Raw genomic sequence first — 24,547 nt, 5'->3', positions numbered from 1 at the left:
CCATGAAGAATATTACAATAAAACGATAAAAAAAAATAATCTTTGAAGGTGATGAAATTTGAATCAAACCAAATCTTGAACTCCACACCACAACAGGGCCGGTTGTGGTGAAGGAGGTTGCCGGCAACGCAGGCGACGAAACCATTGAGGCTGGGGTGGAGTCTGACTCGCGGCCTTGCCGCCTGCGCGACTCTGTCGCCTTCCGCCCTCCGTCGTGGGTGCTGCTGGTAGCATGGAACTTCCCTGCTGCAGCAACGCAGCTAACGTCGAGCAGCTTCGGAAAGCGGCGCTAGAGAAGAAATGGAGGAAAATTTTTAATGTATGTAAACAATTGGACTTTAGTTTGGGCTCTAAATATATTGTAATGTTAGTATCTTTTAAATTTAAATTTTGGGCTGACAGTATATTGTAATGTTCGTATAATTGGAATCTATAATCTATAAATATATAAAATGAGAATTTTGGAGATATTTATAAAACTGTCATTATGAATATTATAATAAAATAAAATGAAATAAAGACTTCGTAATCATAAATCATAGTAAGTATATGTAATTGCTATGTAGTTGGTATAGTGGAGTAGTGGAGCACATGAAATCTTCCTATAAGTATTTTCTTTCACGTAATGTTGACAAAAAAGAAGAAACTACATTGAATACTTTTATGTAGTGCAATCGATTTGGTAGCTCAAGATCATTCGGGCGAGAAGGTTAGGTTTTTGCCTCTTTGTCGATGTGAAATTATTTCCAGTTCATTCTCCGAGTTTGATAGTTATCGACAACTGATGGAAGTGCTCATGCTTTGATTACTTTCCTCATTATTTTCCTCTTCTTTGCTCTTCTCTGGTGAGCCTCAAGATCACACATTAATGAGGATGAATTTCTTATGCACAATTCTCTGACTTGGTGTCTCCATAAATAAATTGGAATAGATTGTTTGGTATATGGACACGGAAAATTTCTACAAAAACCAATTCTATTAATCAAAAGCGTGTTTCTCCGGGGAGAGAGCGGGTAGGAAAAAAGGAGATAATAAGATAAGGCGGTGATTGAAGACTATGAATGGAGATCCTTTTTTTTGTAGATGAGAAACAGTATGAGTAGTGGTTTAATCCGATGGATAAGAGCATCTCCAAGGGCAATTGAAAACATATTTTCCGGTATGATTAAGCCTTCAATAATAAATATTTGTTCAAATTGCAATATACAATGTATAGTTGATTATAATTTGAAATTCTACATGTAGTGAAGGCATATTGGCTGATGGAGAAGATGGTGCCAGTGTAGGACAAGGAAAGTGCAGGAGACAACCGGTGAAGATCAAGGGTACTGGAGATAGGTGGAGTTGGCCAGAAGAGGTTGGGGGAAAAGATAAGATTGAGTCGTATTGGATGAGAAGAGAAGTCTGAGGTGGACATTTTAGCCTAAATTGTTTATTAGTAATGGCTTTCCAATTAGTTGGTCCCATTATATATAAGTGAAAAGTTTACACATTATTTTTTTATGAAACATAATAGATGTAACAAACGCTTGTTGATTTATGTGATGTATTGGATTAATGTAATAAATTTATTTGTTTAATTTAATAAATTATATTTTTGAATTTGATGAAATATGAATGTAGATTATATTTTTATTTAATTATTTATTTAATATATAGTTCGTTATTGTAATTTTTCTATGATTATTACATATTGTATATTAGGGGTACTAATTTCATATCGAGGGTGTTTTTGGTATTGAATTGCACTATGCATTGCTAAAATTGAATAATGTTTTTGTAGTAAGTAGGTAGTAGTATATATCAAAATATTTCTGTTTAATATGCATCTTTGTTGTTTTAATATTACTATAATTTCAAATATTATAATCATGCTCTGAACTTAAACTGCATAATTGGGTTTAAATTTTACTTATATTACTCTAAATCGAAATTATAATTATTAATTGTGATTTAGTTTATTATATTTTTATTTTATTTTCACACTTATTATTATACCAACATTTCTATTTAATTAAATTGTTATTAGCATCAAACATATAAATTCTAAATTACAAAAATATAATAATATATATTTTAAAAAATTTTATTTGCCGTGCATAGTACGGGGGAGATACTAGTTTTAAATAATAGTAGAGAATTATATAATTTATCCTTTTTAAATAATTAGAGTTCAAGTTAGATGTTGAGTTCTATTATTATTATTATGTCTAAATTCTAATCTAGATTTTATATTTCTTGAATTTTGTTCAATACTATATGTTATAAAATTAAATTCTTTTTCATGAAGTATTTAAATTTATACACTTATTTATTACTCTTCGTATATTGATTTAAGAACTATATTTATATAGTACGGGGAGTGTTATATTCCTAACTCATAACTTAATTGCTACCTACAACTAAATAATAGCCATTAGATATTCAAATTAAAGGCTTAGATCATTAATCCCTAAATGTCAATACGATCAACGAAAAACGTCAATAAGGCCATAGGATTAATTCCAAAAAATATCAATAGGGGTATTAATGTCAATTAACCATATGTTTAGTTATAACTAACTTTTAAAAGAAATCCCAAAACTTTAAATTCATATAACATATATCAAATTAAAGATAATTTCATAAGGATTCCAACGATATCATACATGCATATGTTCATGTTGGGGATTGGTGCCCCTTACACAGCGGAACTCATGCATTTACAAATAAATCATACATATGGATCTATTTGACAGATTATGGGATCAATTTATCACATGTTAAACAATCAATTGCATGCTAGAACACATATAATTCACAAATAAGGAATCAAAACCCTAATTCATGAATTCCTACGGATTAGGGTCACCGAACAGATTCTCCGAAGAATCGACGGTTGCTTGCGCCTTCTCCACATGATGTTCTTCGTACTCAACCACAAATCTTCTAATCTGTATCTCGAACTCAGAATCTGACCTTTGAGTGGACAAAGCTTGTCAGAATCAAAAGGACTCGACTAAACAGAAGACAGAATTCCCAACAGAAGGGAAAGGAAAATTCCGTCTACTCTGGAGAGAGAGGGAGCACGAAATTAATGATTTAAATTCATTAGATTAGTCTTCTATTTAGTCTCCTTTATATAGAGTTATGATGGGCCAGATCAGGGATCCATGAGGTTGGATTTGAGACAAACCTGTTGGACTTTTACTAATTAAATTGAACCCCAATTTAATACAAGTTCAAACAGAATATTATTATCATCCACTATAGCATAATAATATTGACTGTCCATCCAATCCCAAATTACGAGTAATCCGGGCTTTACCTCTTTAATTTATTATTTCTCGTGTTTAAGATATAAACTAGTGTTAACCCACGTGCGATGCACGATAAAATATTTTTTTTATCACATATTTTTAAATTGTTAATTGATTAATTAAAATATGAAAATATAACTATATAAAATTTAAAAATAGAAAAATATACATATAATAAAAATTCAATAAATATATGCTCCTCGATGCATTTTACACTTAAAAACATAAAATTAGACATATTTGAAATGGAATCAAGGTAGACACAATTATTTGGACAACGATGAAGAGACTATATCAAGCGTTAGACACATTTAAAAAATATGTTTAAAACAATCCTTCATATTTCTCAACTAAAAATAATGTATATCACACTTTTAACAAAATAATAAATCAATAACTCATAATATTCAAAATGTCAAAACTATGAACATAAAAAAATTCAAATGATAAACTATACAAAAAATATTACTTTAATTGGTTGAATTAACACTATTATATTAATGAATAATGATAGCCCTTTGAATGTTGGAACGTTTACCTTTATTTATTGTACTTTTAAACGTGGCTTGTTGGAATATGAAAAATCTATATTATTTTTTATGCTACTTTACAATTCTCAATGCTGCAAATTTTCTTTTTGTAAAATATATTTAATATAAGTATATATTTTACTTAGTTGATCACCTATATATAAGATAATTAGATTCTCTATAGAAAATCAGTTGTATCCCGGAATAATTAAGTGCCAAATCCTAATTTCAACAATAGTATTATTAGTAAACCAAAATTTGGTTGTAAACTATTTTATTTTGTTTGAACAACTAATTGTTTGATCAACTCTATTTTGAAAGGTTTAATTATCTCATTGCAAATATACATATTATGCATCACTTATTAATTCATCATAAGTCATAAAATATTATTTTTGAGACACCATATAATATAATTACAGCACAAGTTGGAATATAAATATGTAAAATAATAAATTGTGTAAAGATGAAGATAAACATTATGCTTGTTTGAGTTAAGGATGTTACAATTCTTCCATCTCTAAGAATTGTAAAAAATATTAGCATAGAATTCTCGAACCATATACACGCAGTACTCTAACTATTGCAATAAAAAAAATGAAATGGAAATTACAACGAAAATTATAAAATAAACCGAACTATAAGTCTAGTTGAGAAAAACCCTCTTTCCGCACGACAAAGTACATCACGGTTAGTACTTTCGAATTGACGTATTATCCCCAAAGATGAAACGTCTTCCTCCTAACGTGTATAACTTCTCAAACCCGCTGGCACCGATGAACTTGACGGAGTTCCAAAAATTGAGCAATACTCTAAAATATACAATAAAATGTTGAGAGCTTGAGAGAGAATGGTGAATGTGTAATTCATCTACAACTCTATGCTTTTTATAGGCACAAAATTAGAATATGAGAAATCATGAAATTAAAACATCATAAATTATAAAATTAAGAGAATAGAGGTTACAAAATTTGTTAAATGCTCATTATCCTATTTAAAGATTAGTCAAAGCATTAAAATATTTAAATAAATATTCATGAGAGTTACATATTTTATAATAATTCAAATTCATCCCATAACTTCTAAATATATCAAATTACGGCCAAAACTCGCCTTTTATATATGTATAGATATCCATTAATTAATTTAAGTTTGCTATTTGACTTTAATTAATTTAAATCTTTTTCCAAGAGTTGTCTAGTTCAAAATCTTTATTTATTATTCTGGAATAAATTCCAACCGGTCGGGTTTCTGAATAATAAAACCTTTTTCGAACACCTCTTGAGGATATTATCAAACTGGACTCTTCCAGCACATGATTCATTGCAATAACAATACTAGCACCTCTAGACATTGATCACCACTACCCAAGATATCAGGATTCTTGGATTACGAAAAATCCGCACCATATGATAAATTAAAGTAGTGCATAATCAATATCGTATGCTCAATGTTATATCAACAATGATTAAGAAATAACAATCACCGAGACCTCGTCTTTCAGTAAATAGCAAGAAAAACTTATCTCAGCCGTTAGATCCTTCAGTGCTATACCACACTAGTGTCGTTTATTTACTAAGGTAAGGAAACATGCGGACTGACACTGCAACCTTTCACGATAGGTAGCCAAAGCCTATCTAGGTTGTGAAATTCTATTTCTCTTCTAAAAAGAACCGACTGCGTCACCTTCTGTGAACATCGTTCACGACTAGTCTACTATATAGAAGAATTAAACTTATTTGTTTCTTATACATTTGAATGTTTGAGAAACATCTTATAAATGCACAAACAAACATCAATGCGATAAAATTACTTCTTCTCGCCTTGGGTTAAAAGTGGATTGTAGAGTTTATTGTATACAAGCAATTCTATCCGTGCAACATGCTAGAAATATGCTTTTCAGTATACCAATCCTAACAGTTCCGACGTCAAAATTTGAAAAGAAAATCAAAATCTTTTAATTTTTTCGTACAAGCAGAAATGTCAACATACTATATAAAATATGTCAATATAACCTTGGGCATCTCTAAATGCTATAATTATTTCAAATGGAGATATACTGCCATATTTATTTTTCTTATAGACTCTTCTCACTTTTGTTCATAGTATAACTTATTTTTATTATTTAACTCTTCTTCTTAAATCCTTAAGATTGATGTCAAAGATAACTCTTCTTCTTCACTTAGGGCATTAGCAATGGGGGCCATTCCCCAGAGCCGATAGATCGGCCCCTCCATCGCCTTCCATGGGTCACCATTGTAGGGAGGGGGCCCATCTCCCTTCCCCTTCGCCTCTGCCCTTCCGCCGATAAATCGGCCAAGCCGATGCCCATATCGGCCCGCGATAGGCCTCCATTGCGGAGGCTCGGGCCGATGACGGAGCCGATTTTCCTATTTTTTTTTAATTAATTTTTTAATTTTCTTCTCCTATATAAATACCTCAATCCTCTTCATTTCACACACCCACATGCTTTACTTCACAATTTTTCTCACAAGAAATGTTTAATTTCACCCACAATTTGGATTCAAATTCCGATTCCGACGTCGGCGAGAGCAACCCCATCATTGTCCAGATATGGGAGCGCGTAGCGGAGATTGCTGAACAACAACGGCGGGAACGGGAGCAGGCGGCAGTCCCTAGGCCAATCCGGCGTCGTCGGACGATTCCCCGTAACCACGTCAAAGCTCACGATCGGCTGTTCGCGGATTACTTTGCCGAGGATCGGCATACGTTGACATGCGCCAAGCCGAAGCCCATCATGCACTCCAACGTGATATGATTGAAGAACTTTGGTCACGGAAGGGTTGATGTTTCATTTAAATTTGTTTCTTGTATTTTGTTTTTCAATATTGTAATACATTGAAGAATGAATTTATTATGTAATTTTATTTATATTATTCAGATATGAATGCTTTTTTTAATTTTTGAAATGAAATGAGATATACTCTGAGATAGGCTCTGGGATGAGCTTTTCATTGCATGGAGATAGGCTCTGGAATGGACCTGCTGACGTGGCAGAAAAAAATGGAGATAGGTTCTGAGATGGACTACGAAGAAGAGCCTTTATTGTTATTGCCCTTAGAGTGAGATTAGAGAAGTACTCCCTCCGTCCCAAGATAAGCGACTCGCTTCTTTTTCGCACTCGTTTTGGAAAAATAATACTCCCTCCGTCCCAGAGAAGTTGGCACACTTTCCTTTTTAGTTTGTCCCACAAAAGATGTTACATTTCCCTTTTTGAAAAAAGTTCTCTCTCACATGAATATAAAAATTATATTTTCTCTCTCCATTTAACACACAAAACAAAACCTCCTAAAATCCCGTGCCATTTTCAAAGTATGCCAACTTCTCTGGGACGGAGGAAGTATAAAATAGTTGAAGTGGAGAAAAAGTTAAGTAAGAGTAAGAATTAGGTAGAGAAGACTCTCCTCTATATAATTCTCTCTTACTTTACTCTTTTCTCTCCACTCTAACTATTTTATAGTATCATTTTTCCAAAACGAGGACAAAAAAGAAGCAAGTCGCTTATCTTGGGACGGAGGGAGTACATTTTCTAAAGTGTACATAAAGATATGAATTTTTATTTCTGTTAAATTATTTAATATTTATGTTTATTATTTAAAAATCTTATGTAATAAACTCACGACGTCTCCATTAATCAGGTTTGTGATAATTTGCCGTGATTATCTTTTGTGGCTCTGGCCAGCCTCGCCAAAACGAATTTCCCCTCAATTTTTAATTGCGAAACCCTATCTCTCAAGACGGATCCGAAAACTTTGTCACTACGTATTGGTCTTCAATCTCTGATTTTGCTAACATCGCTTCCGATTTAATACAGGTATTTTTATTCAATTTGATTTTGCGATTTCTGCTTAAATTTCATTTGCGATTAGGTATTATATGTGTTTTCTAAAATATTCAAATCCAGTTCATTCTATGTTTCTCACAGCAAAAAAATGCCTTATATTTTTTGACGATAAGTTTTGGGGCCCCTTTTGAGAAATTTGCCAACACATGGACGTCATTGCCCTTAGTATTATTAGTACACGATTTAATACACGGCGATGTGTCAATTCTCAAATGTACGCAACCTTGTTATTGTTGCACACGCATAGCAATCTCTTCACCCTCACCCCATCCCCTCCCCTGCCTGCAATTCGCATCGCCCGAGTTTGGATTCCGCTGGAATCTCCGGTGATTGACTTTTCCTTCTATTTAATCTTTGTTTACCATCTTCAATTCTGTTTTTACATAATCAGATGGTCAATAGGTTAAATTGCTTATAATTTGAGATATAAAGGTTGTGGTTTTATTCAACGGTTAGTGATTTTGTTCCTCTTTCTCAGATATTGGAATTAATAATTATTCTTGGAGGCTGCTGTTCTCATGCGGAACCATCTTTTGGTGTTTCCTAATTAGTTGATGAAGGGGTTTCCTGAGAGTGACACCGATTCTATTGATAATTGCTGTACAAAAAATTCTGGTTGCAGTAATTCGCCAACAAAGTCTCCGGGTTCTGTCTCGGGCGAGGCAGAGCCGGGTATTGGCTGTAGAAAGTATCAAATTTTGTCTGGGATCTGGCCGCCTGCTTTATCAATATTTGGGCATTCAAGTGGTAGTTCAAAGAGAAGTGAGTGCAAGAGTTGCAGCACTAACAGTAGTAGTAGTAGTAGTAGTAGTCCTAGGAAAAAATTGCCTAGTGGGAAGAACTATTATGAGGGCTGGAGAGCGGTGGTGAGGAGAGTCATGATGAATGGTGGATCGATGAGGAGAATATTAGGTTTTAGTCGGACGGTTTTATCAAATTCCAATAGCGATATCTGGCTTTTGGGTGTTTGCTATCATGTGGCTCAAGAAGGTGATGATTCCTCAAATCCTACTCAGAGTGAGGGATTTGCTGCGTTTGTTGATGATTTCTCATCACGGATTTTGATCACCTACCGTAAAGGTATTGTGCAATGAATAAGTTGATTGTTTGGATGTGTAATCGTAAGAAACTGCAGATGATGTTGCTAACATGACTTTGTCTAATCTTGCAGGTTTTTTACCCATTGGGGATTCAAAGTATAGCAGTGACGTTAATTGGGGCTGCATGCTTCGGAGCAGCCAGATGCTTGTTGCCCAGGCATTACACGTGTTTCTTTTTGTTATCTTCATTGATTTATCTGAATATTTCACATCTTGTGTGCTAATATACGAATACAATGTGCAGGCATTTTTGGTTCATAAGTTAGGAAGATCATGGAGGAAATCTCCGGACAAGGTAATATAGGTTTGGTTTTGTTTTTGGCCACTGTCGGAGATTGTTCCCCATAATGGAACTGGGGGACTGCACTAAATAAAATGAGTAAATTTCTAATATTGTGTATTGCCAAACTTATGTTGCAACTGATGCTATGTATCCATGCATATAATATTGGCGGTTGTGGTCATTTATCGTATTAATGATTGATTAGTGATATACTTTGACAAAAATGATAAATATATCCTCTACTTCGACAAAAACACAATTTAGAGAAAATGAAACCAACATAGCGTGAACTTTTAGTCTATCTCTTTAGTTCTAAAAAATTCCTGGAATAAATCAGGTTGGTTTGTAGTGATGTTTGCATCCATGATTGCGTAAATTGGAATCATTTTACTTTGATATAATTGTATAAACATTAAGCATAGTGTGAAAGCAACAAAGACATTCTCATGGTAGGTTTTTATTTTTGTTTTTATCTTAGCCACTCGATGAAAGTTACTTGAAGATATTACATCTATTTGGGGATGCTGAGGACTCTCCTTTCTCTATACACAATCTTCTTCAAGAGGGTAGTGCTTACGGCCTTGCTGCTGGCTCATGGGTGGGCCCTTATGCCATGTGTCGTACTTGGGAAAGTTTGATGCGGAATAAGAAGGAAAGTGATGGTGGAGTTCTATCCTCAATGATGGCTCTGTATGTTGTTTCTGGTGATGAAGATGGGGAAAGAGGTGGAGCTCCTGTTCTGTGCATTGAGGATATATCAAGATACTGTTCTGAGTTCCATCAAGCCCAAGTTGATTGGGCCCCTATATTATTGATGGTTCCATTGGTTTTAGGATTGGAAAAAGTCAACCCAAGGTATGTTTATGAGTTAGAGCTCTGGATTTGGAAGTTATGTATGTATCCAAATTTATTTTTGTCTTTTTCATATGTCACTCTTTGGAGTCATCTAAAATTCTAACTGTCTTGCACTTTCGCTGTTTTGACTGAGGCAATATACAGAACAGTGATTCAGTAGCATTGTGACTAGATAATCCTTAACAAAATTGAATGCTTAAGCAAATATCCCAGTAGTTGTTCTAATATATGGACATCATTCTCTATTCCTTCTATACTTCTGTTCATTTATAGTCAAAAAGCCAAGGAGAATGGTCCTTAATGTTTACTGAATTATGAGTACCTTTTTTACCCCCCAACAGGTATCTTCCTCTTCTGTGTGCTACATTCCAATTTCCGCAAAGCCTGGGTATTCTAGGCGGTAGACCTGGTGCCTCAACATATATAATTGGGGTGCAAGATGATAAGGCATTCTATTTGGACCCGCATGAAGTTCAGCAGGTTCGTGCAACTTTTCTTTTACAAATTCTCTCTATGTTTTCTTACATGGAATTGTTTGTTCAAGTATATTTCATGGAAAAGAAATTATTTTTCTTCTACTCGATTCCATTATTATGATAATCCCTTCAGGAAATTAAATTGCTTTTAAGCAAATAACAAATTATGATTCATAGTCATGTCTGGGCATGACCTCTTGCCATTGGTGACAAATATGTTACCAATAGCTTGCAACGTTACCAAATCTTTAGTGCATTATGTGGATATTATAATGTAGGACTAGTAGTCTGATCTTGTTAAATTGATGGGGGTTAGGGTGTTATAAGCGTGATTTCATTCGAAGTGTTATATGCAGGTGACTTTCAATGTGATGTTGGATTTCTGTTAGTTGTATGATATACTCCCTCCGTCCCAAGGAAGATGACCCCTTCCTTGGGTGGCACGGGATTTTATGTAGTTTTATTTTATGTGTTAGGTGAAGAGAATAAAGTAAGAGAGAAGGAATAAAGTAGAGATAAATGAGGTTCTATACTTAGTAATGGGTCATCTTGGGTGGGGACAAACTAATAAGGAAAGTGGGTTATCTTCGGTGGGACGGAGGGAGTACATCATAATCCGTTTCCTTTATGTTACAATGGCTATTTTTTCATTTACCCTTTCCAAGCAGCTATCCATCATAGTTCTGTTCATTTGTAAATTAAAATAAGGCAATAAGCCTGCTAAAATTATAGTGAAACCATTTTTACAATCATGTAGAAAATATTGAAACTGGGAATTGAAGCTACTGTAGTTTTTTGAAAGAATGAATGGCGAAAGCATTCAGAACATATGCTAGAATTGTACATTGTGTTTGACTGTTTTCTTTTGGCCACCAAAACTTTGAATAGGAAGATACGCAGCTAGCCTAAAGGGAGATAATTTTATTACTCTGTGTAATGGAGAAAAGAACCTCTCATGAGTTCATGCTTAATCTCATCTTTTGTGATGGTTATAATGAAGACATTTAGTAAGTTTAGTCAGAAATTCAATATCCCTCATGTTAATTATTTGGATGTCTGGTTAGAAATATATTACTGCATTCCAAAATGGAGATCTGTAGACTGATGAAGTTTGTAAATTGGAACAAAGTTGGACTAGCAATTGATAGATCACTTTGAAAAGGTCGTGGATTAGTATGTCTATGAGGGTTTCAATTAGAAACTGCAATTTCATTTGAAATGAAATTGTAAGAACATTGACCTATTTTAGGAAAGATGGTTATGTTGGCAGTTGTCACCTTTTTGTATATAGCGAATTACTCCCTCCGTCCCACTCAAGATGGCCACATTCTTGAGTGGCACGGGATTTTAGAAAGTGTTGTTTGGTGGAATAAAATAAAGAGAAAAAAGGTAGTTGAATATTTTAATGAGGAGAGAGGAGAGATTGGGTTATTTCCAAAATTGGGACAAACAAAAAAGGAAAGGTGACCATCTTGAATGGGATGGAGGGAGTACAAAAAGGTACTCCCTCAGTCCCATCATATATAACACATTTTTTTTTCGCACATGTTTTGGGAAAATCATAATAAATAGTTAAAGTGGAGAAAAAGTAAAGTAAGAGAGGGAATAGTTCAAATGAAACTCTCTTCTACATTATTCTCCCTCATACTTTACTTCCTCCCCACATTATGATTTTCCCAAAACATGTGAAAAAAATAAATGTGTCACATACAGTGGGACAATGAGTATTTATTCTATTGGTTCTCTCACGATTTGGTACATTTTTTGAAAGAGTAAAGGCCATATGTGGTCCTAAACATATAGCGATTTTACGATTTTGGTCCAAATATTATCTTATGAATTATTGCATCCTGAACAAATGAAAAAGGTCCGTTTTTAGTCCATTTTGGACGGAGCCGTAAAAATTGACGGTCAACGCCAATTAAACATTTTTGACTGAATTAACACTTCTTAAAATATTTAATTTATCAAAAAATAAATATATTATTCACCAAGCCATGATCCAGACCGTTTTCATTTGTTCATGATGCAATAATTCAAAATATAACGTTTTGAACCAAAATCGTAAAATCGTCATATGTTTAAGAACATATATGGCCATTACTTTTTTTTGAAAATATTGACATATACTGCTCCTACACTATACGGAGAATCACATAAGCAGTAATTTTTTTAATATATTTTTAGGACGAAAATTCCCTGGATGCCTCTAGGGCTGATTTAGAATTTTTCTGTCTCTTTCCACTTTCACAGATGACACTCTCTCTCCTATTTCATCTTGTTCTCGCTCATTTCTCTCTCCCTCTCTCTCTCTCTCCCTCTCTCTCGTCCTTCTCCTTTTCTTTTCATCTTTTTTTCATTCATTTTTCCTCACTTTTATACAATCTCCTGTGGTGCAACACCACCACAATTTCACTACTGCCTTATGCTTGAATTGGTTGTGTGCTAAATTCAGCTCTTTTATCTTCTTTTGTGAATGAATGCCACCACCAAAACCTCTCTCTCGACTCGAAAAATCATCACTTATAATCAAACGAAAATGCCAAAGAATGAAGCAGCCAAACTTTTTTCTGCATTTGAGCAAACACCTTAAAGATCTTTGTTTCTGCCAAATCATCGTCGTTCATCGCCTTCACCTCGCTCAAATTGACGAAAAACGAAAATTTCATGTTCGGATGCACTAGCTCAGAAAATGAGAAGTCCATCTTCGCCGCTGTTCCCCGATAATTGAATGGCCAATGGAGGGTTCGATTGCAGGAAAAAAAGCAAGAGAAGATGGGGGGGACTATAAGAATCTGTTTGCAAATCATAGACAAATGGGTCTTGATTATTTGTGTTTTAATTGATAGATAATGATCCTTGAAATAGGCCACAACAGAATTGTTTTAAAGAACTTCATATGTGATTGGAAAGAAAAGCTGAGAGAGGAAATGCCTAAATTAGCCCTGGCCTCTAGAGCATTTTCATCTTAAAGATAAGCCAAATGGTTTAAAAGTTCTTCATATGTGATTCTACCTATACTATAAATGGAAATGTCAATATAAAAAATATAGCATATGAGAGAACCTTATGAACAAACACCTACTGGTTTACTTTTTTGTATTCGAGCTCCTCCATCTTTTTTTGTATTTGTGTGTCAACATTTGAAATAAATACCCGGTTAGACATTTGTAAGTTTCGGTTTATAAAAAGGCTAGATTAAAAAGTTAATAAAGTTGTTTGTCCTTGAAAAAAGTTATTTGCTTTAAATGCAACTTGACATCCTAAGATTTTCGTCCAGTGTCCTATAGAAACTGCATTGTTCATGTAAAGAAAGCTTGGGTATGCAGGGAGGAAAATATATTAATTCCTCTTGGCTCTATTAACAGTTTTCATGGATGTTAAGTGACCTTGATTTATATAATAGTTATCCAAGGTGGAGAATCTAGTACTAATTGGGATATAGAAAGCCTAAATTATTCAATCTCACCTCACAAGTCACACCAGCACTATGCTCCTATCTGTTTTATGTACATTTTATCTCATTCCCCATCTTAAAAATCAGAATAAAAGAATATTACTGTACCATGTAAGCCATAGTTGGGCAGAGTCTGAACATCGAAAGCTAGATTGTATTCTGATTCAATTTAAAAATCATTAACACCTCATCCATTGTTTTCATCATTAAATTTTCATGGTTCTTGTTAATACTATATTTTTGTTCATTGTGATTTTGTGTTTTTCATTAAAAGCACTCAGATGTTACATATATATAAATTCTAATCTTGCTGGCTGTTTGATTGGTAGGTAGTCAATCTGAAGAAGGATGATGTAGATGCTGATACTTCATCTTACCATTGCAAGTGAGTCACTCATTATCCTAATTCCTAATCTTTTACTATCTTGTTGACATTGTTTTCCAAGCAATCTGTTTTTCAACTTGTTCCTACTGATTGCAGTGTGCTGAGACATATTGCTCTGGATTCTCTTGATTCATCCTTGGCACTTGGATTTTATTGTAGGGACAAAAGTAAGCGAGCTTATATATTATATTACAATCCTCGTCACAACTTCATCGACCAAATTCAAATAAGTCTGTTATGTGCCTTTGTTTGTGGACAGGTGATTTTGATGATTTTTGTGTTCGTGCAACAAACCTTGTTGATCAATCAAAAGGTGCTCCATTATTTACCATAGCTGAGACCCGCAGAACCCCGAGGCCTGGAAACACTACAGAGGTTCAAGATTGTGATCTTGGTCATGGGCTGCCTACAGGTGAATCGGAGAATTCTGGGCAGGAAGACGACTGGGAACTCCTCTGATTTTCTATGCTTCAGTCCAGTTCCATAACCAACAACGTTGTATCTACTTGAAACCACGAACTTGTGTGCTCTTCCACTTTCTTGTTGCTTTAGAGTAAAAGATGTGTATTTAGTTTGACATTTAATTGTTTATTTATTTATTTTTAATGAAGGAAATTGTTAAAGGTTGTTAGTTGTATACGCTTGTGTGATCTTCCAACAGTCAAAGATAAGTAGAAGCAACCAACTTACCCTTTTCCCTTTGTGTATACATCACCTTTACAAATGATTCAATCGCACTTCAAATAATATCTAGTACAGACATTTTAATATGGACTTCTGTTTGAGTTTGCATGAATATCATAGTTCAATAACTTTGAGCCCTAAATTCTTGCCTTTTCTAAACCAAATCTCCTCCCAACTATAAAAGCACACCTAGAGCTCGGTTTTGACGCATGTTGAAGCATCCCATAAGATCATACAACATACAAAACACATTCATAATTAATCTCAATGCTCTGCGATCAATCAAGTTAGAAGGATCTAGGTATCTAAGGAAGCCAAACACGAGAAATCTCTTTAGTTTGGTCTTATATGTTCATGTGTCTTGTTTGTATTTGTTTTAAGCTATCTATTCATGGATACATAAAGTTATAGTTTTGAAAGGATTTGACTCTATGTATATTTTTTCTATTTATTTAATCAACTTTTAGACTCCATTTAATACTTTCTGTCCCCTAAAAATACACTCTTTCATTTTTTGTTTTTGTCTGATCCCTCTCTTATTTTACTAATTTTACCTTAAAATCTGTGTCATTTAAAAATTTTTATTTTTAGGGGAAGGAGTAGTTCTTTGCACTTTTGTGTAAGAGTATTTGGTCAATAATGGATTGATTTTTTGTGTTCTTGCAAAAACTCGAGAGGTGAGTAGTTACACTTTGAAAATAATAATTATTAACACCAAGTAAACAATAACTAGGCCTGCTTATTAGCCAGTTTCCACTTTGCTTTTTTTTTCTATTTTTGGTAAATGCCCCATTTTCTTCACATTTCTTCACATTTCTTAAAACTCGCGCCAAGTCAAACTTGGACAATATTTCATGGACGAGGGAGTAGTAGATATCATGAATTTAAATATGTACGAACAGAATGAATAATCTCCGCCAATTTGCAGCAAGAATACAAGATAAAGAAAGCTTGTCAGCTATCTTGAATTCAGTTATGAAGTGGAACAAGATAGTGGTTTGTAGGGTTTATATAGAAGGCAGTTGTGACCTAACAAGTGATAAAATGCTGATGAAGGTTTTGACATGTCCTAATCTGCATGAATTGATGACTATGACTAAGTTAGGGAACACACTGGGGTCTACTCATCTGGCCTCCAAGTCTGTAATAGTGATTGTATTCTCTGACTCCAAACTTGGGGATGTGTAACTTCCCACATGACTGCTACTTCTTCCCATAAAAAATCCAGGCTCTTTTGGTTCGGGCAAAACTGCTCCATTAGATCCTAACATTGAAACCACTGATGACATGATTGGCCTATCATCTGCACATTTTTGAACACATAACAACCCCACTTGGATGCATCTCTTCACTTCACACTCCCTAACTGTATTCTTCAAACATCCATCCATCAATTCCAAACTCTTGTTGTCTTTCCAAAGCAACCATGCCTACCACATTAATAACAAGCTAAGTTTTTTGACATTTGTCCATATAAACAAAAATGGAATCAAAGTATTTGCATACATGGCCCAAGAGGTTAAGATTGTGATTGCTGTCTTCATATCCTCTGTTCTTTTTTCCACTAATTATCTCCAGCAAAACCACTCCAAGACCAAAGATGTCAGATTTCACTGAGTATTTCCCATCAATTGCATACTCAGGAGCCATGTATCCACTGCATAAAATTATTTATCAACATGCCAATATAGGAAATAGTTAATGGAGTAAGTTTAGTTATAGGAAGTAAACTTACAATGTCCCTATAACTCTTTTTGTTCTGGCAAGAGCTTGATCCTCTTCGAAAATTCTGGCTAACCCAAAATCTGATATTTTCGGAGTTAAATGTCTGTCTAGTAAAATATTACTCGTTTTCAGATCCCTGTGAATAATCTTTAATCTGGAATCATGATGGAGATATAGCAGTCCCCTTGCAATCCCCATAATAATGTCACAACGCATAGGCCAGGTCAAAAGTGTGCTCCGACTATGATCTGCGAATGATTGAACAACAATGTCCACAGTGGATGTCTTAATCTCTTTGTCATAATGTAGGATGAAACTCTGAGATTTTGGTAAAAAGAAGGTAAAGGATAAGTCTGAGTACCAAAAACAAGTAGATCAAGGCTTTTATTCTCTAGGTATTCATATATTAGCATCCTTTCGTCTTCTTCAATGCAACATCCTAAAAGTTTGACGAGGTTTTTGTGTTGGAGTTTTGCAATCACCATAACTTCATTTCTGAACTCTTCAAGACCTTGGTGTGAGGATCTCGACAATCTTTTGACTGCAATTTCTTCTCCGGAAGGCATGTTTCCCTGCTTATGCAAGTTGTTAGTTTGCAAATAAAGTATTCATGTGTTTCTTTAACTTCAACACTCTCACTTAGTAAATTTCTACCTTGTAAACAGAACCAAATCCTCCAATCCCAATCATGTTTTCGGTGGAGAAATTATTTGTTGCTTGCACAATAGTCTCCATTTTGATCACAGGTAATTCTAGGTCCTCACTTTTTCTTTTAACTGCAACAAATAAAGGGAAAGATAAATGTGTTTCACTCCAATATATGTTTGCATTATGAATTGTTACCTTGCCTCTTTAGTCTTGCCACAAAAAGTATGCCTCCATTGATAAAGGTTGAGATGAGAACACCAGAAGCTATTGATATCAGTATTAATTTCATAGGCCTTTTATTCTCCTTCTCATCCTCTAAACTTGTGCTCAAATCTACAGAGAAATTCACCAGTCAATGTTATTTCCATCTATAGGAATAAGAGTTAGAAATGGTGATGATACCTAGTTCAGAAACTGGCACGCGGATATAGATGTTCTGCTTGCTATCTGCTGCTGAAAGTTCCTTTGTGTCAATGAGTTCGCCAAACCACATCAAGCATCCACTTCCTCCATTAGTAATGAATGGATTCGCATATGCATTGCAACTACAGTTATTTAAGCACTCAGCTTTGCACTCACCAAGGCTCATATTTCTGTTCAACCAAAAACTCAACATGTCAGGATATTTCACCCCTCCAACCTTTAGAAATCCGTCTCCACCGTGGCAATTCAACGGTTTAACTCTAGTGCACCCGCCCGACCAATCCTGAAGGTCCCAATAACTTTGAAACTTAGGAGCAAATCCCTTGAAACACTGACATCTAACCGGACTGTCAGTCCTAGATTTGCATATTCCATTAGGACCACAAATACCATATTCATCACATGTATCTTGAGGAAAAGTGAAAGCACGATTCCATTTGTTTCTTTGGGCATTGAGTGTATGGCGTGTCATTGTACCAGATGGATCTAGTGTTACTCTTACGACAACTGTACTGTCGTAGAGCTCTTTGGCAGATACCATCCTCTCTTGTCTGAAAACTACAAGAACATTGTACATGGCATTTGGAAAGCGTGGACCACCGCCAAAAAATAAACCATTCCATTTGCCCAGCCGGTATCTCTTAGTTGCCCCTCTCAGTATTACAAAGTCAGGCAAGCCCTTGTTTTCGATCCTTAATATGTAATCTCCAGGAGAAGGGTCATCGGCATTCCTCCACGATCTCAAATATTTCTCCACACCCGGATCTGCATCATCAGTAAATTGCATCCCCTGCAAGCAGGTATCAGTTGGATGATCAAAACTCTGCCATAGGTACCCGCCTTCCACCATGTTGGCTACAAGAACCAAGTTTCCAGAATCCAGCAGCTGTAAAACTGGATTAATACTTGTTGGTATTCCTGATGAATGCACTGACCAGATAATGCTTCTGCCACTGCTTATAACAAGACTTCCATTTCTAGATATCATAAAAAATGGTGTTTGGTGGGCAGGCATAGGATGGTTTCTGTTTGCAACCCAGGCTACAACATCTGGTGTGCTCTTGTACCATATTCCCAAGAATCTATTTGAAGATTTACCAGGTGAGAAGAAACCCATTTCAAAAACTTGGTTTTGAGAAACAAGAGTGTGGCCAATAACAAGTGTTTGATTTGGAAAAAGTATGTGATCATCAACTGCTGCTGCCCCAACTGTTAAACTGATTACAGAGTGAAGCAGGTAGCCGATGATTGTAGTGAAAAAACAGATAGCCATCTTAGAATCGGATTACTTGTGCAACTGGCCACGGATGATTATACATAAATTATGGAAAAATAAATTAAAAAGTCCTATTAGTTAGCGTTTTCCTTTTCCCATTTCTTACTTTTCATGTTTGTTTTCTTTGATTCCACTGTTGATAGCGACTTGGCCTTTTCAACGACGGTAAATGACCTCTGTTGATCAGCAATAAATTGTTCAATCAGTCAAATTCTAGAAGATGAAATGAATCTATTTTCTTGATGAATCTTTAAGTCTCTGTACTTTAATTTTTTTTGTCGAAGTGGATTATCTCTATTTTCTAACAAGCCAATATATATTCCGATTGATCTGCTCCAGAAAATATTTTCCTATATTTATTTAAGATGTGGAGAGTTGAGACTTGAGATTATGGGTAAAAACATTGGAAAACTAGTTTAATATGTTTTCCAAAATTGAATAACGCAAAAAAAGCTTTAATATTCCCTTTTCATGTGTACTGATAAATCTTTGAATGGAGAAATCTTATATTTACAGTTTTTATAGCATCAGACCGCTAGACCACGACTCCACCGCGTGTGGCTCGAGCCAAGCACATGCCTACAAAGGATAATATCTGAACATGTAAGGTTTGGAGATAGAATTTTCAAGATGTTCTTGCCTTTATTTACTAGACATCCTTTAGTGTCTTAGATCATGTCTTATTTTCACTTCTTCTCGGCTTTTATTTGTCAGTTCTTTCCCGAGTTGTATTAGGAGTCAAAGCGCACAAGATTTTAAGAGCTACCATAAATAGATGTCTCAGCTTAGTTATTTTAATTGAGAAATAATAAAACGTATTACTCCCTCCGTTCCCTCATAGTTGAGGCGAAACTTTTCGGCACGGAGTTTAAGAAATCGATGTTTAGTTTGTTATGTAGCTAGATTAAAAAAGTAAAGAAAATAGAGTAGAAAGTGAATAAATTAAAGAAAACTAAGTAAGAGAGAGTAAAGTAAGAGCGAGAAAAAGTGCTAATTATTTCTCCTTCCGTCCCCAAAGAGTATGAACAATGGATTTGACACGAGTTTTAATAAATAAGGGAAAAAGTAAGAGAGAGAGAGAAAGGGTATAACTTGTTAATAGTAATGGTATAAGTTGTAAATAAAACAATGCGTGGATAACATGTTGTTTGAGTTTTCCAAATTAAGGAGAGGTAGAAATCTACATGGATATTACCCATCTCATCTTGCCTCTAAGTCTGTAATGGTAATTGTGTTCTCTGACTTAAAACTGGGTGATGTATAGCTTCCCACAGGGCTGCTACTTCTTTCCATAAAAAACCCAGGCTCTTTTGGTTCGGGCAAATCTCCATCATCAGATCCTAACATTGAAACCACTGTTGACATAATTGGCCTATCATTTGCAAATTTCTGAACACATAATAACGCCACTTGTATGCATCTCTTCACTTCATACTCCCTATATGTATTGTTCAAACATCCATCCATCAACTCCAAACTCTTGTTTTCTTTCCACAGCAACCATGCCTGCCACCATAACTACCAGGTTAGTTTGTCAGTTTTTCATTTATCATGGTGAAATAGCATCCATTTATTTACATACATGGCCTAAGAGGTTGAGATAATGATCCAAGTGTGTGAATCCTCTGTTCTTTTCCCCACTGATTATCTCTAGAAACACCACTCCAAGACTAAAGATGTCGGATTTCGTTGAGAATTTCCCATCAATGGCATATTCGGGAGCCATGTATCCACTGCAAAAAATGATCAATCTTAATGTTGCCATAAAAAATAATGAGCTAGTTCGATGATATAAAGTGAACTTACTATGTCCCAACAACTCTTTTTGTTCTAGCAAGAGATTGATCCTCTTCAAAAATTCTTGCTAAGCCGAAATCCGATATTTTGGGAGTTAAATTTCCATCTAGTAAAATATTGCTCGTTTTGAGATCCCTATGTACAATCTTTAATCTGGAATCGTGATGGAGATATAACAGCCCCCTTGCGATTCCCATGATTATGTCATAACGCTTAGGCCATGTCAACACTGTTCTTCGGCTCAGATCTGCATTGAAAGACCATGCGAATGTTAACAATGGATGCTCTTTTTCAAGTTTGGCAGATCAAAAAAAGAGGATTACCAAAAACAAAATAATCCAGGCTTCTATTCGGCAGGTATTCATAGATTAACATCCTTTCTTCTTCTTCAATGCAACATCCCAAAAGTTTGACGAGGTTTCTATGTTGAAGTTTTGCTATCATCGTGACTTTATTTTTGAACTCTTCATGACCCTGTCGTGAAGATCTCGACAATCTTTTTACTGCAATTTCTTCTCCCGATGGCATGTTCCCCTGCTTATTCAGTATGCAAGTAAGTATTGTGTTTCTTAACTTCAGCACTCTCACTTACTACATTACCTTAAAAACAGATCCAAAACCTCCGACTCCAATCATGTTTTCTGTGGAGAAATTATTCGTTGCTTGCACAACGGTTTTCATTTTGATCAAAGGTAATTCAAGGTTCTCAGTTGTTGTTTTTGATGCTACAAAGAGAGAGTAAATGATTCATTGTTAGCTTGAGTTTATGGTTGGGAAACATTATTTTCCAGAGAGCAACTGTTACCTCTCTTCTTTCGTTGTGCCTTTAAATGTAAACCCCAATTGATAAAAGTTGAGACGAGTACACCAGATGCAACTGAAATCAGAATTAACTTCAAAGGCCTTTTCTTATCCTTGACGTCCTCCTCTGGACTTGGGCTAAAATCTACTGACAAAATCATCAGTTTTAGGATATGCTAATCTAAACTTAGTATGGATAGAAAGAAATGAGTTACCTAGGTCAGAAAATGGTACGCGGATATATATGTTTTGCTTACTATCTGCTGCAGGAAGCTCTTTGATATCAATGAGATCGCCAAACCACATCAAGCAGCCAATGCCTCCATTGGTTATGAATGGATTAGCATATGCATTGCAACTACAGTTTTCAAAGCACATAGCTTTGCACTGACCAAGGCTCATGGTTGTGTTTAACCAAAATTTCAACATATCTGGATACTTAACCCCTCTAACCTCTACAAATCCATCTCCTCCATGGCAGTTCAATGGTTTAATTCTAGTGCATCCACCGGACCAATCTTGAAAGTCCCAGTACTTTTGGAACTTAGGTGCAAATCCTTTCAAACACTGGCATCTAACCGGGTTGTGAATCCTACATCTGCATATACCATTAGGACCACAAATTCCATACTCATCACATAAATCTTGAGGAAATGTAAAAGCAAGATTCCACTTGTCTTTATTGTCATTCAGCGTATGACGTGCGAGTGTACCAGATATCTCTAGCCTTACTCGGATGATAATTGGGTCTTGGTAGGGCTCTTCAGCAGATATAATCCTCTCTTCTCCAGGAGCTGCCTTTGATTGGTAAATGGCATTGGAAAATCTTGGACCACCGCAAAAATATACTCCATTCCACTTCCTCACTCGGTATCTCTTTGTCGTCCCCCTCAGTGCAACCACGTCGGCCAAGCCCTTGTTTTCGATCCTGAATATGTAATCTCCAGGAGAAGGGTCATCTGCATTCCTCCATGATGTCAAATATCTCTCCACGCCTGAATCTGCATCATCTGTGAATTTCATTCCCGGCAAGTAGGTGTCGGTTGGATAATCAAAACTCTGCCATAAGTAGCCCTCTCCCGTGCCCGTGTTGTCTGAAAGAACCAAGTTTCCAGGAGCTGTAAAACTGGATTTGAGGCCACCCCTGATGACGTCGCTGACCAGATAATGCTTTTGCCACTTTTTATAGTAAGACTTCCATTGCCAGAAATCATGAAAAGTGGTGGTGCTTGTGAGGCAGTGATTGGAATGTTTCTGTTTGCAACCCAGACTACTACATCTGGTGTGCTCTTGCACCATATTCCCAAGGATCTATTCGAAGATATTCCCGGCGAGAAAAATCCTATTTCGAAAACTTGGTTTTGTGAGACCAGAGTCTGCCCAACAACAAGCTTTTGATTTGGAAAAAAGTACGTGATCATCAACTGCTCCATGTGTGATGGAGTGAAGCAAGGAGCATGCCACCGTTGTTAAAAACAAGTGTAGCATATTCAAATCTCTTAACTAAAGAACTACAACCGAATAAAATAGGTGAAATGGAAGCTAAATTCAAAGATTGGAAGGCTTGAAATTAAAGAAATTCGTTGATAAGGCCTTCATGCCTCCGTAGGTTTGAAACTTGTAAACTTTTCCATGAGAGGAATAATAATAGTATTACTATTATTTGTCAATAATGTACTGTTTATAATTTGTTTGACCAGGTTGAGGTTGTGGAACCGTTTGAGCAACGCTAAACTGGACGAGACAATGACACTGATTATCTGATAAATAATCAGAGGAAGTTAATTTTGAAACTAATAAACATGTAATCATTGCTGGAAGAAAAGATGTGGTTTCATATTTCACGTATTCCCACTATGGTCAAGAATGTGGAAGAAGCTAGATTGACGGATGCAGGAGACACGAGAGTGTCCAGACTGCCTACGCTAGTGGGTTGGCGCCCTGTTACGGGTCAACCCTCGGCTCGCTTGAAGGAGACGACCGCGGAGCAGGTAGTAGAAGAGAGTGACGTGGATACCAGAGTGAGCAATCGGAAGGAAGTAGAAAGAACCATTGCGAAGGACAGAGCACGTCGGCAGAGACATCCGCCGAAGCATTTGGCGGACTTTGGCAAACCGTGAGAAGAAGAGCCGAAGTCTTGAATTATCATGTTTATTTTATTATTTTTGACTTTAGTATTTTGAGAACTATTAATGTTATTTGAATTATTTTAGCATCGAGCGATCTATAAGCTCCTTTTCTGCCGTCATCGCAGAGGCCGTCTCCATGGGAGTTCGGCAGCGGTAGTAGTATGATGGCGCGGGGTAAACAATTGACGGCGTGGGATAATCCTGCGGCGAGACAAGATGGCCATGGTAACAGCAGACAGACGGCTTGGGATGCCCCGGGCAGCAACAGGCAGGAGTTCGCTGAATATTACGAACCCCCGCGCTATGATCAGTTCCGTCCAGAGAAGCAGCGTTATGAAAAGATGAAGCCGCCTCGCTTCGACGGGTCAGATGCGGTAAACTGGATTTCGAGGGTGCAATATTATTTCGACCATATGGGAACTCCGGATGATCACAAATTGCATTATGTGGTCAACATCCGGCGTCTGAGTGGATTTTTAATTATCGGGAGAACAACCCGCAAGCGAATTGGTCAGATTTCTTAGACGACGTGCGACGTCGTTTTGACCCACAATGTTTTCAGAATTGCATCGGCCTTATTGCTAATTTGTGTCAGACATGCACGATAACAGAGTATAACAAAGCTTTTGAGACGATGTTGAATCGGGTTCGAGGGGCACCGGAATATATATTGCTGCCGATTTAGATTGAGGGGATAGCCCAACCGGTTAAAAACTAGGTCCGTCTTCAACATCCTTCTTCGGTGGCAGCCGCTATGGCATTAGCAGTGGAGTTTGACAGCGAAAGGCCGCCACCACCGCGTAGCTTTCAGCGC

At 36.0% G+C, this 24,547-nt stretch overlaps 2 protein-coding genes and 1 pseudogene across 4 annotated transcripts; 1 reads left to right on the top strand and 2 right to left on the bottom strand.

The window, feature by feature from the left end:
- The first annotated feature begins 7,491 nt into the window (after positions 1–7,491).
- Positions 7,492–14,887, top strand: LOC125213522 (cysteine protease ATG4-like). Of its 2 annotated transcripts, none has more exons than XM_048114112.2 (9): positions 7,492–7,664; positions 8,173–8,774; positions 8,866–8,951; positions 9,039–9,089; positions 9,556–9,932; positions 10,274–10,412; positions 14,195–14,250; positions 14,347–14,417; positions 14,510–14,887. In XM_048114112.2, exons 2-9 carry the CDS (start codon positions 8,249–8,251, stop codon positions 14,707–14,709), a joined length of 1,506 nt encoding a protein of 501 aa, XP_047970069.1. In that variant the 5' UTR covers positions 7,492–7,664; positions 8,173–8,248; the 3' UTR covers positions 14,710–14,887. The 2 variants fall into 2 exon arrangements, with proteins under 2 accessions (XP_047970069.1, XP_047970068.1); XM_048114111.2 differs by lacking the exon at positions 7,492–7,664 and adding an exon at positions 7,824–8,020.
- Positions 14,888–15,825: 938 nt separating this feature from the next.
- On the bottom strand, positions 15,826–19,026 carry LOC148930398 (G-type lectin S-receptor-like serine/threonine-protein kinase At4g27290). The gene is made up of 7 exons (XM_089066838.1): positions 17,710–19,026; positions 17,503–17,640; positions 17,314–17,435; positions 17,021–17,231; positions 16,670–16,907; positions 16,441–16,591; positions 15,826–16,364 (listed from the first exon to the last, which is right to left on the bottom strand). The coding sequence occupies exons 1-7, from the start codon at positions 19,001–19,003 to the stop codon at positions 16,059–16,061; spliced, it is 2,460 nt and encodes an 819-aa protein (XP_088922964.1). The 5' UTR covers positions 19,004–19,026; the 3' UTR covers positions 15,826–16,058.
- A 1,068-nt stretch (positions 19,027–20,094) lies between these two features.
- On the bottom strand, positions 20,095–23,095 carry LOC125209556 (G-type lectin S-receptor-like serine/threonine-protein kinase At4g27290; annotated as a pseudogene). Its single transcript, XR_016136888.1, has 6 exons — positions 21,820–23,095; positions 21,609–21,749; positions 21,404–21,528; positions 21,127–21,337; positions 20,813–21,050; positions 20,095–20,739 (listed from the first exon to the last, which is right to left on the bottom strand). The product of XR_016136888.1 is annotated as a G-type lectin S-receptor-like serine/threonine-protein kinase At4g27290 (transcript).
- Positions 23,096–24,547: the final 1,452 nt, after the last annotated feature.

The sequence above is a fragment of the Salvia hispanica genome, chromosome 3 (genome assembly GCF_029641045.1).
Source record: "Salvia hispanica isolate PSC_SH4W2 chromosome 3, Shi_PSC_v1, whole genome shotgun sequence".
In the NCBI taxonomy this organism is placed as follows: Eukaryota; Viridiplantae; Streptophyta; class Magnoliopsida; order Lamiales; family Lamiaceae; genus Salvia; species Salvia hispanica.
This window is presented reverse-complemented; position numbering and strand designations above follow the sequence as displayed.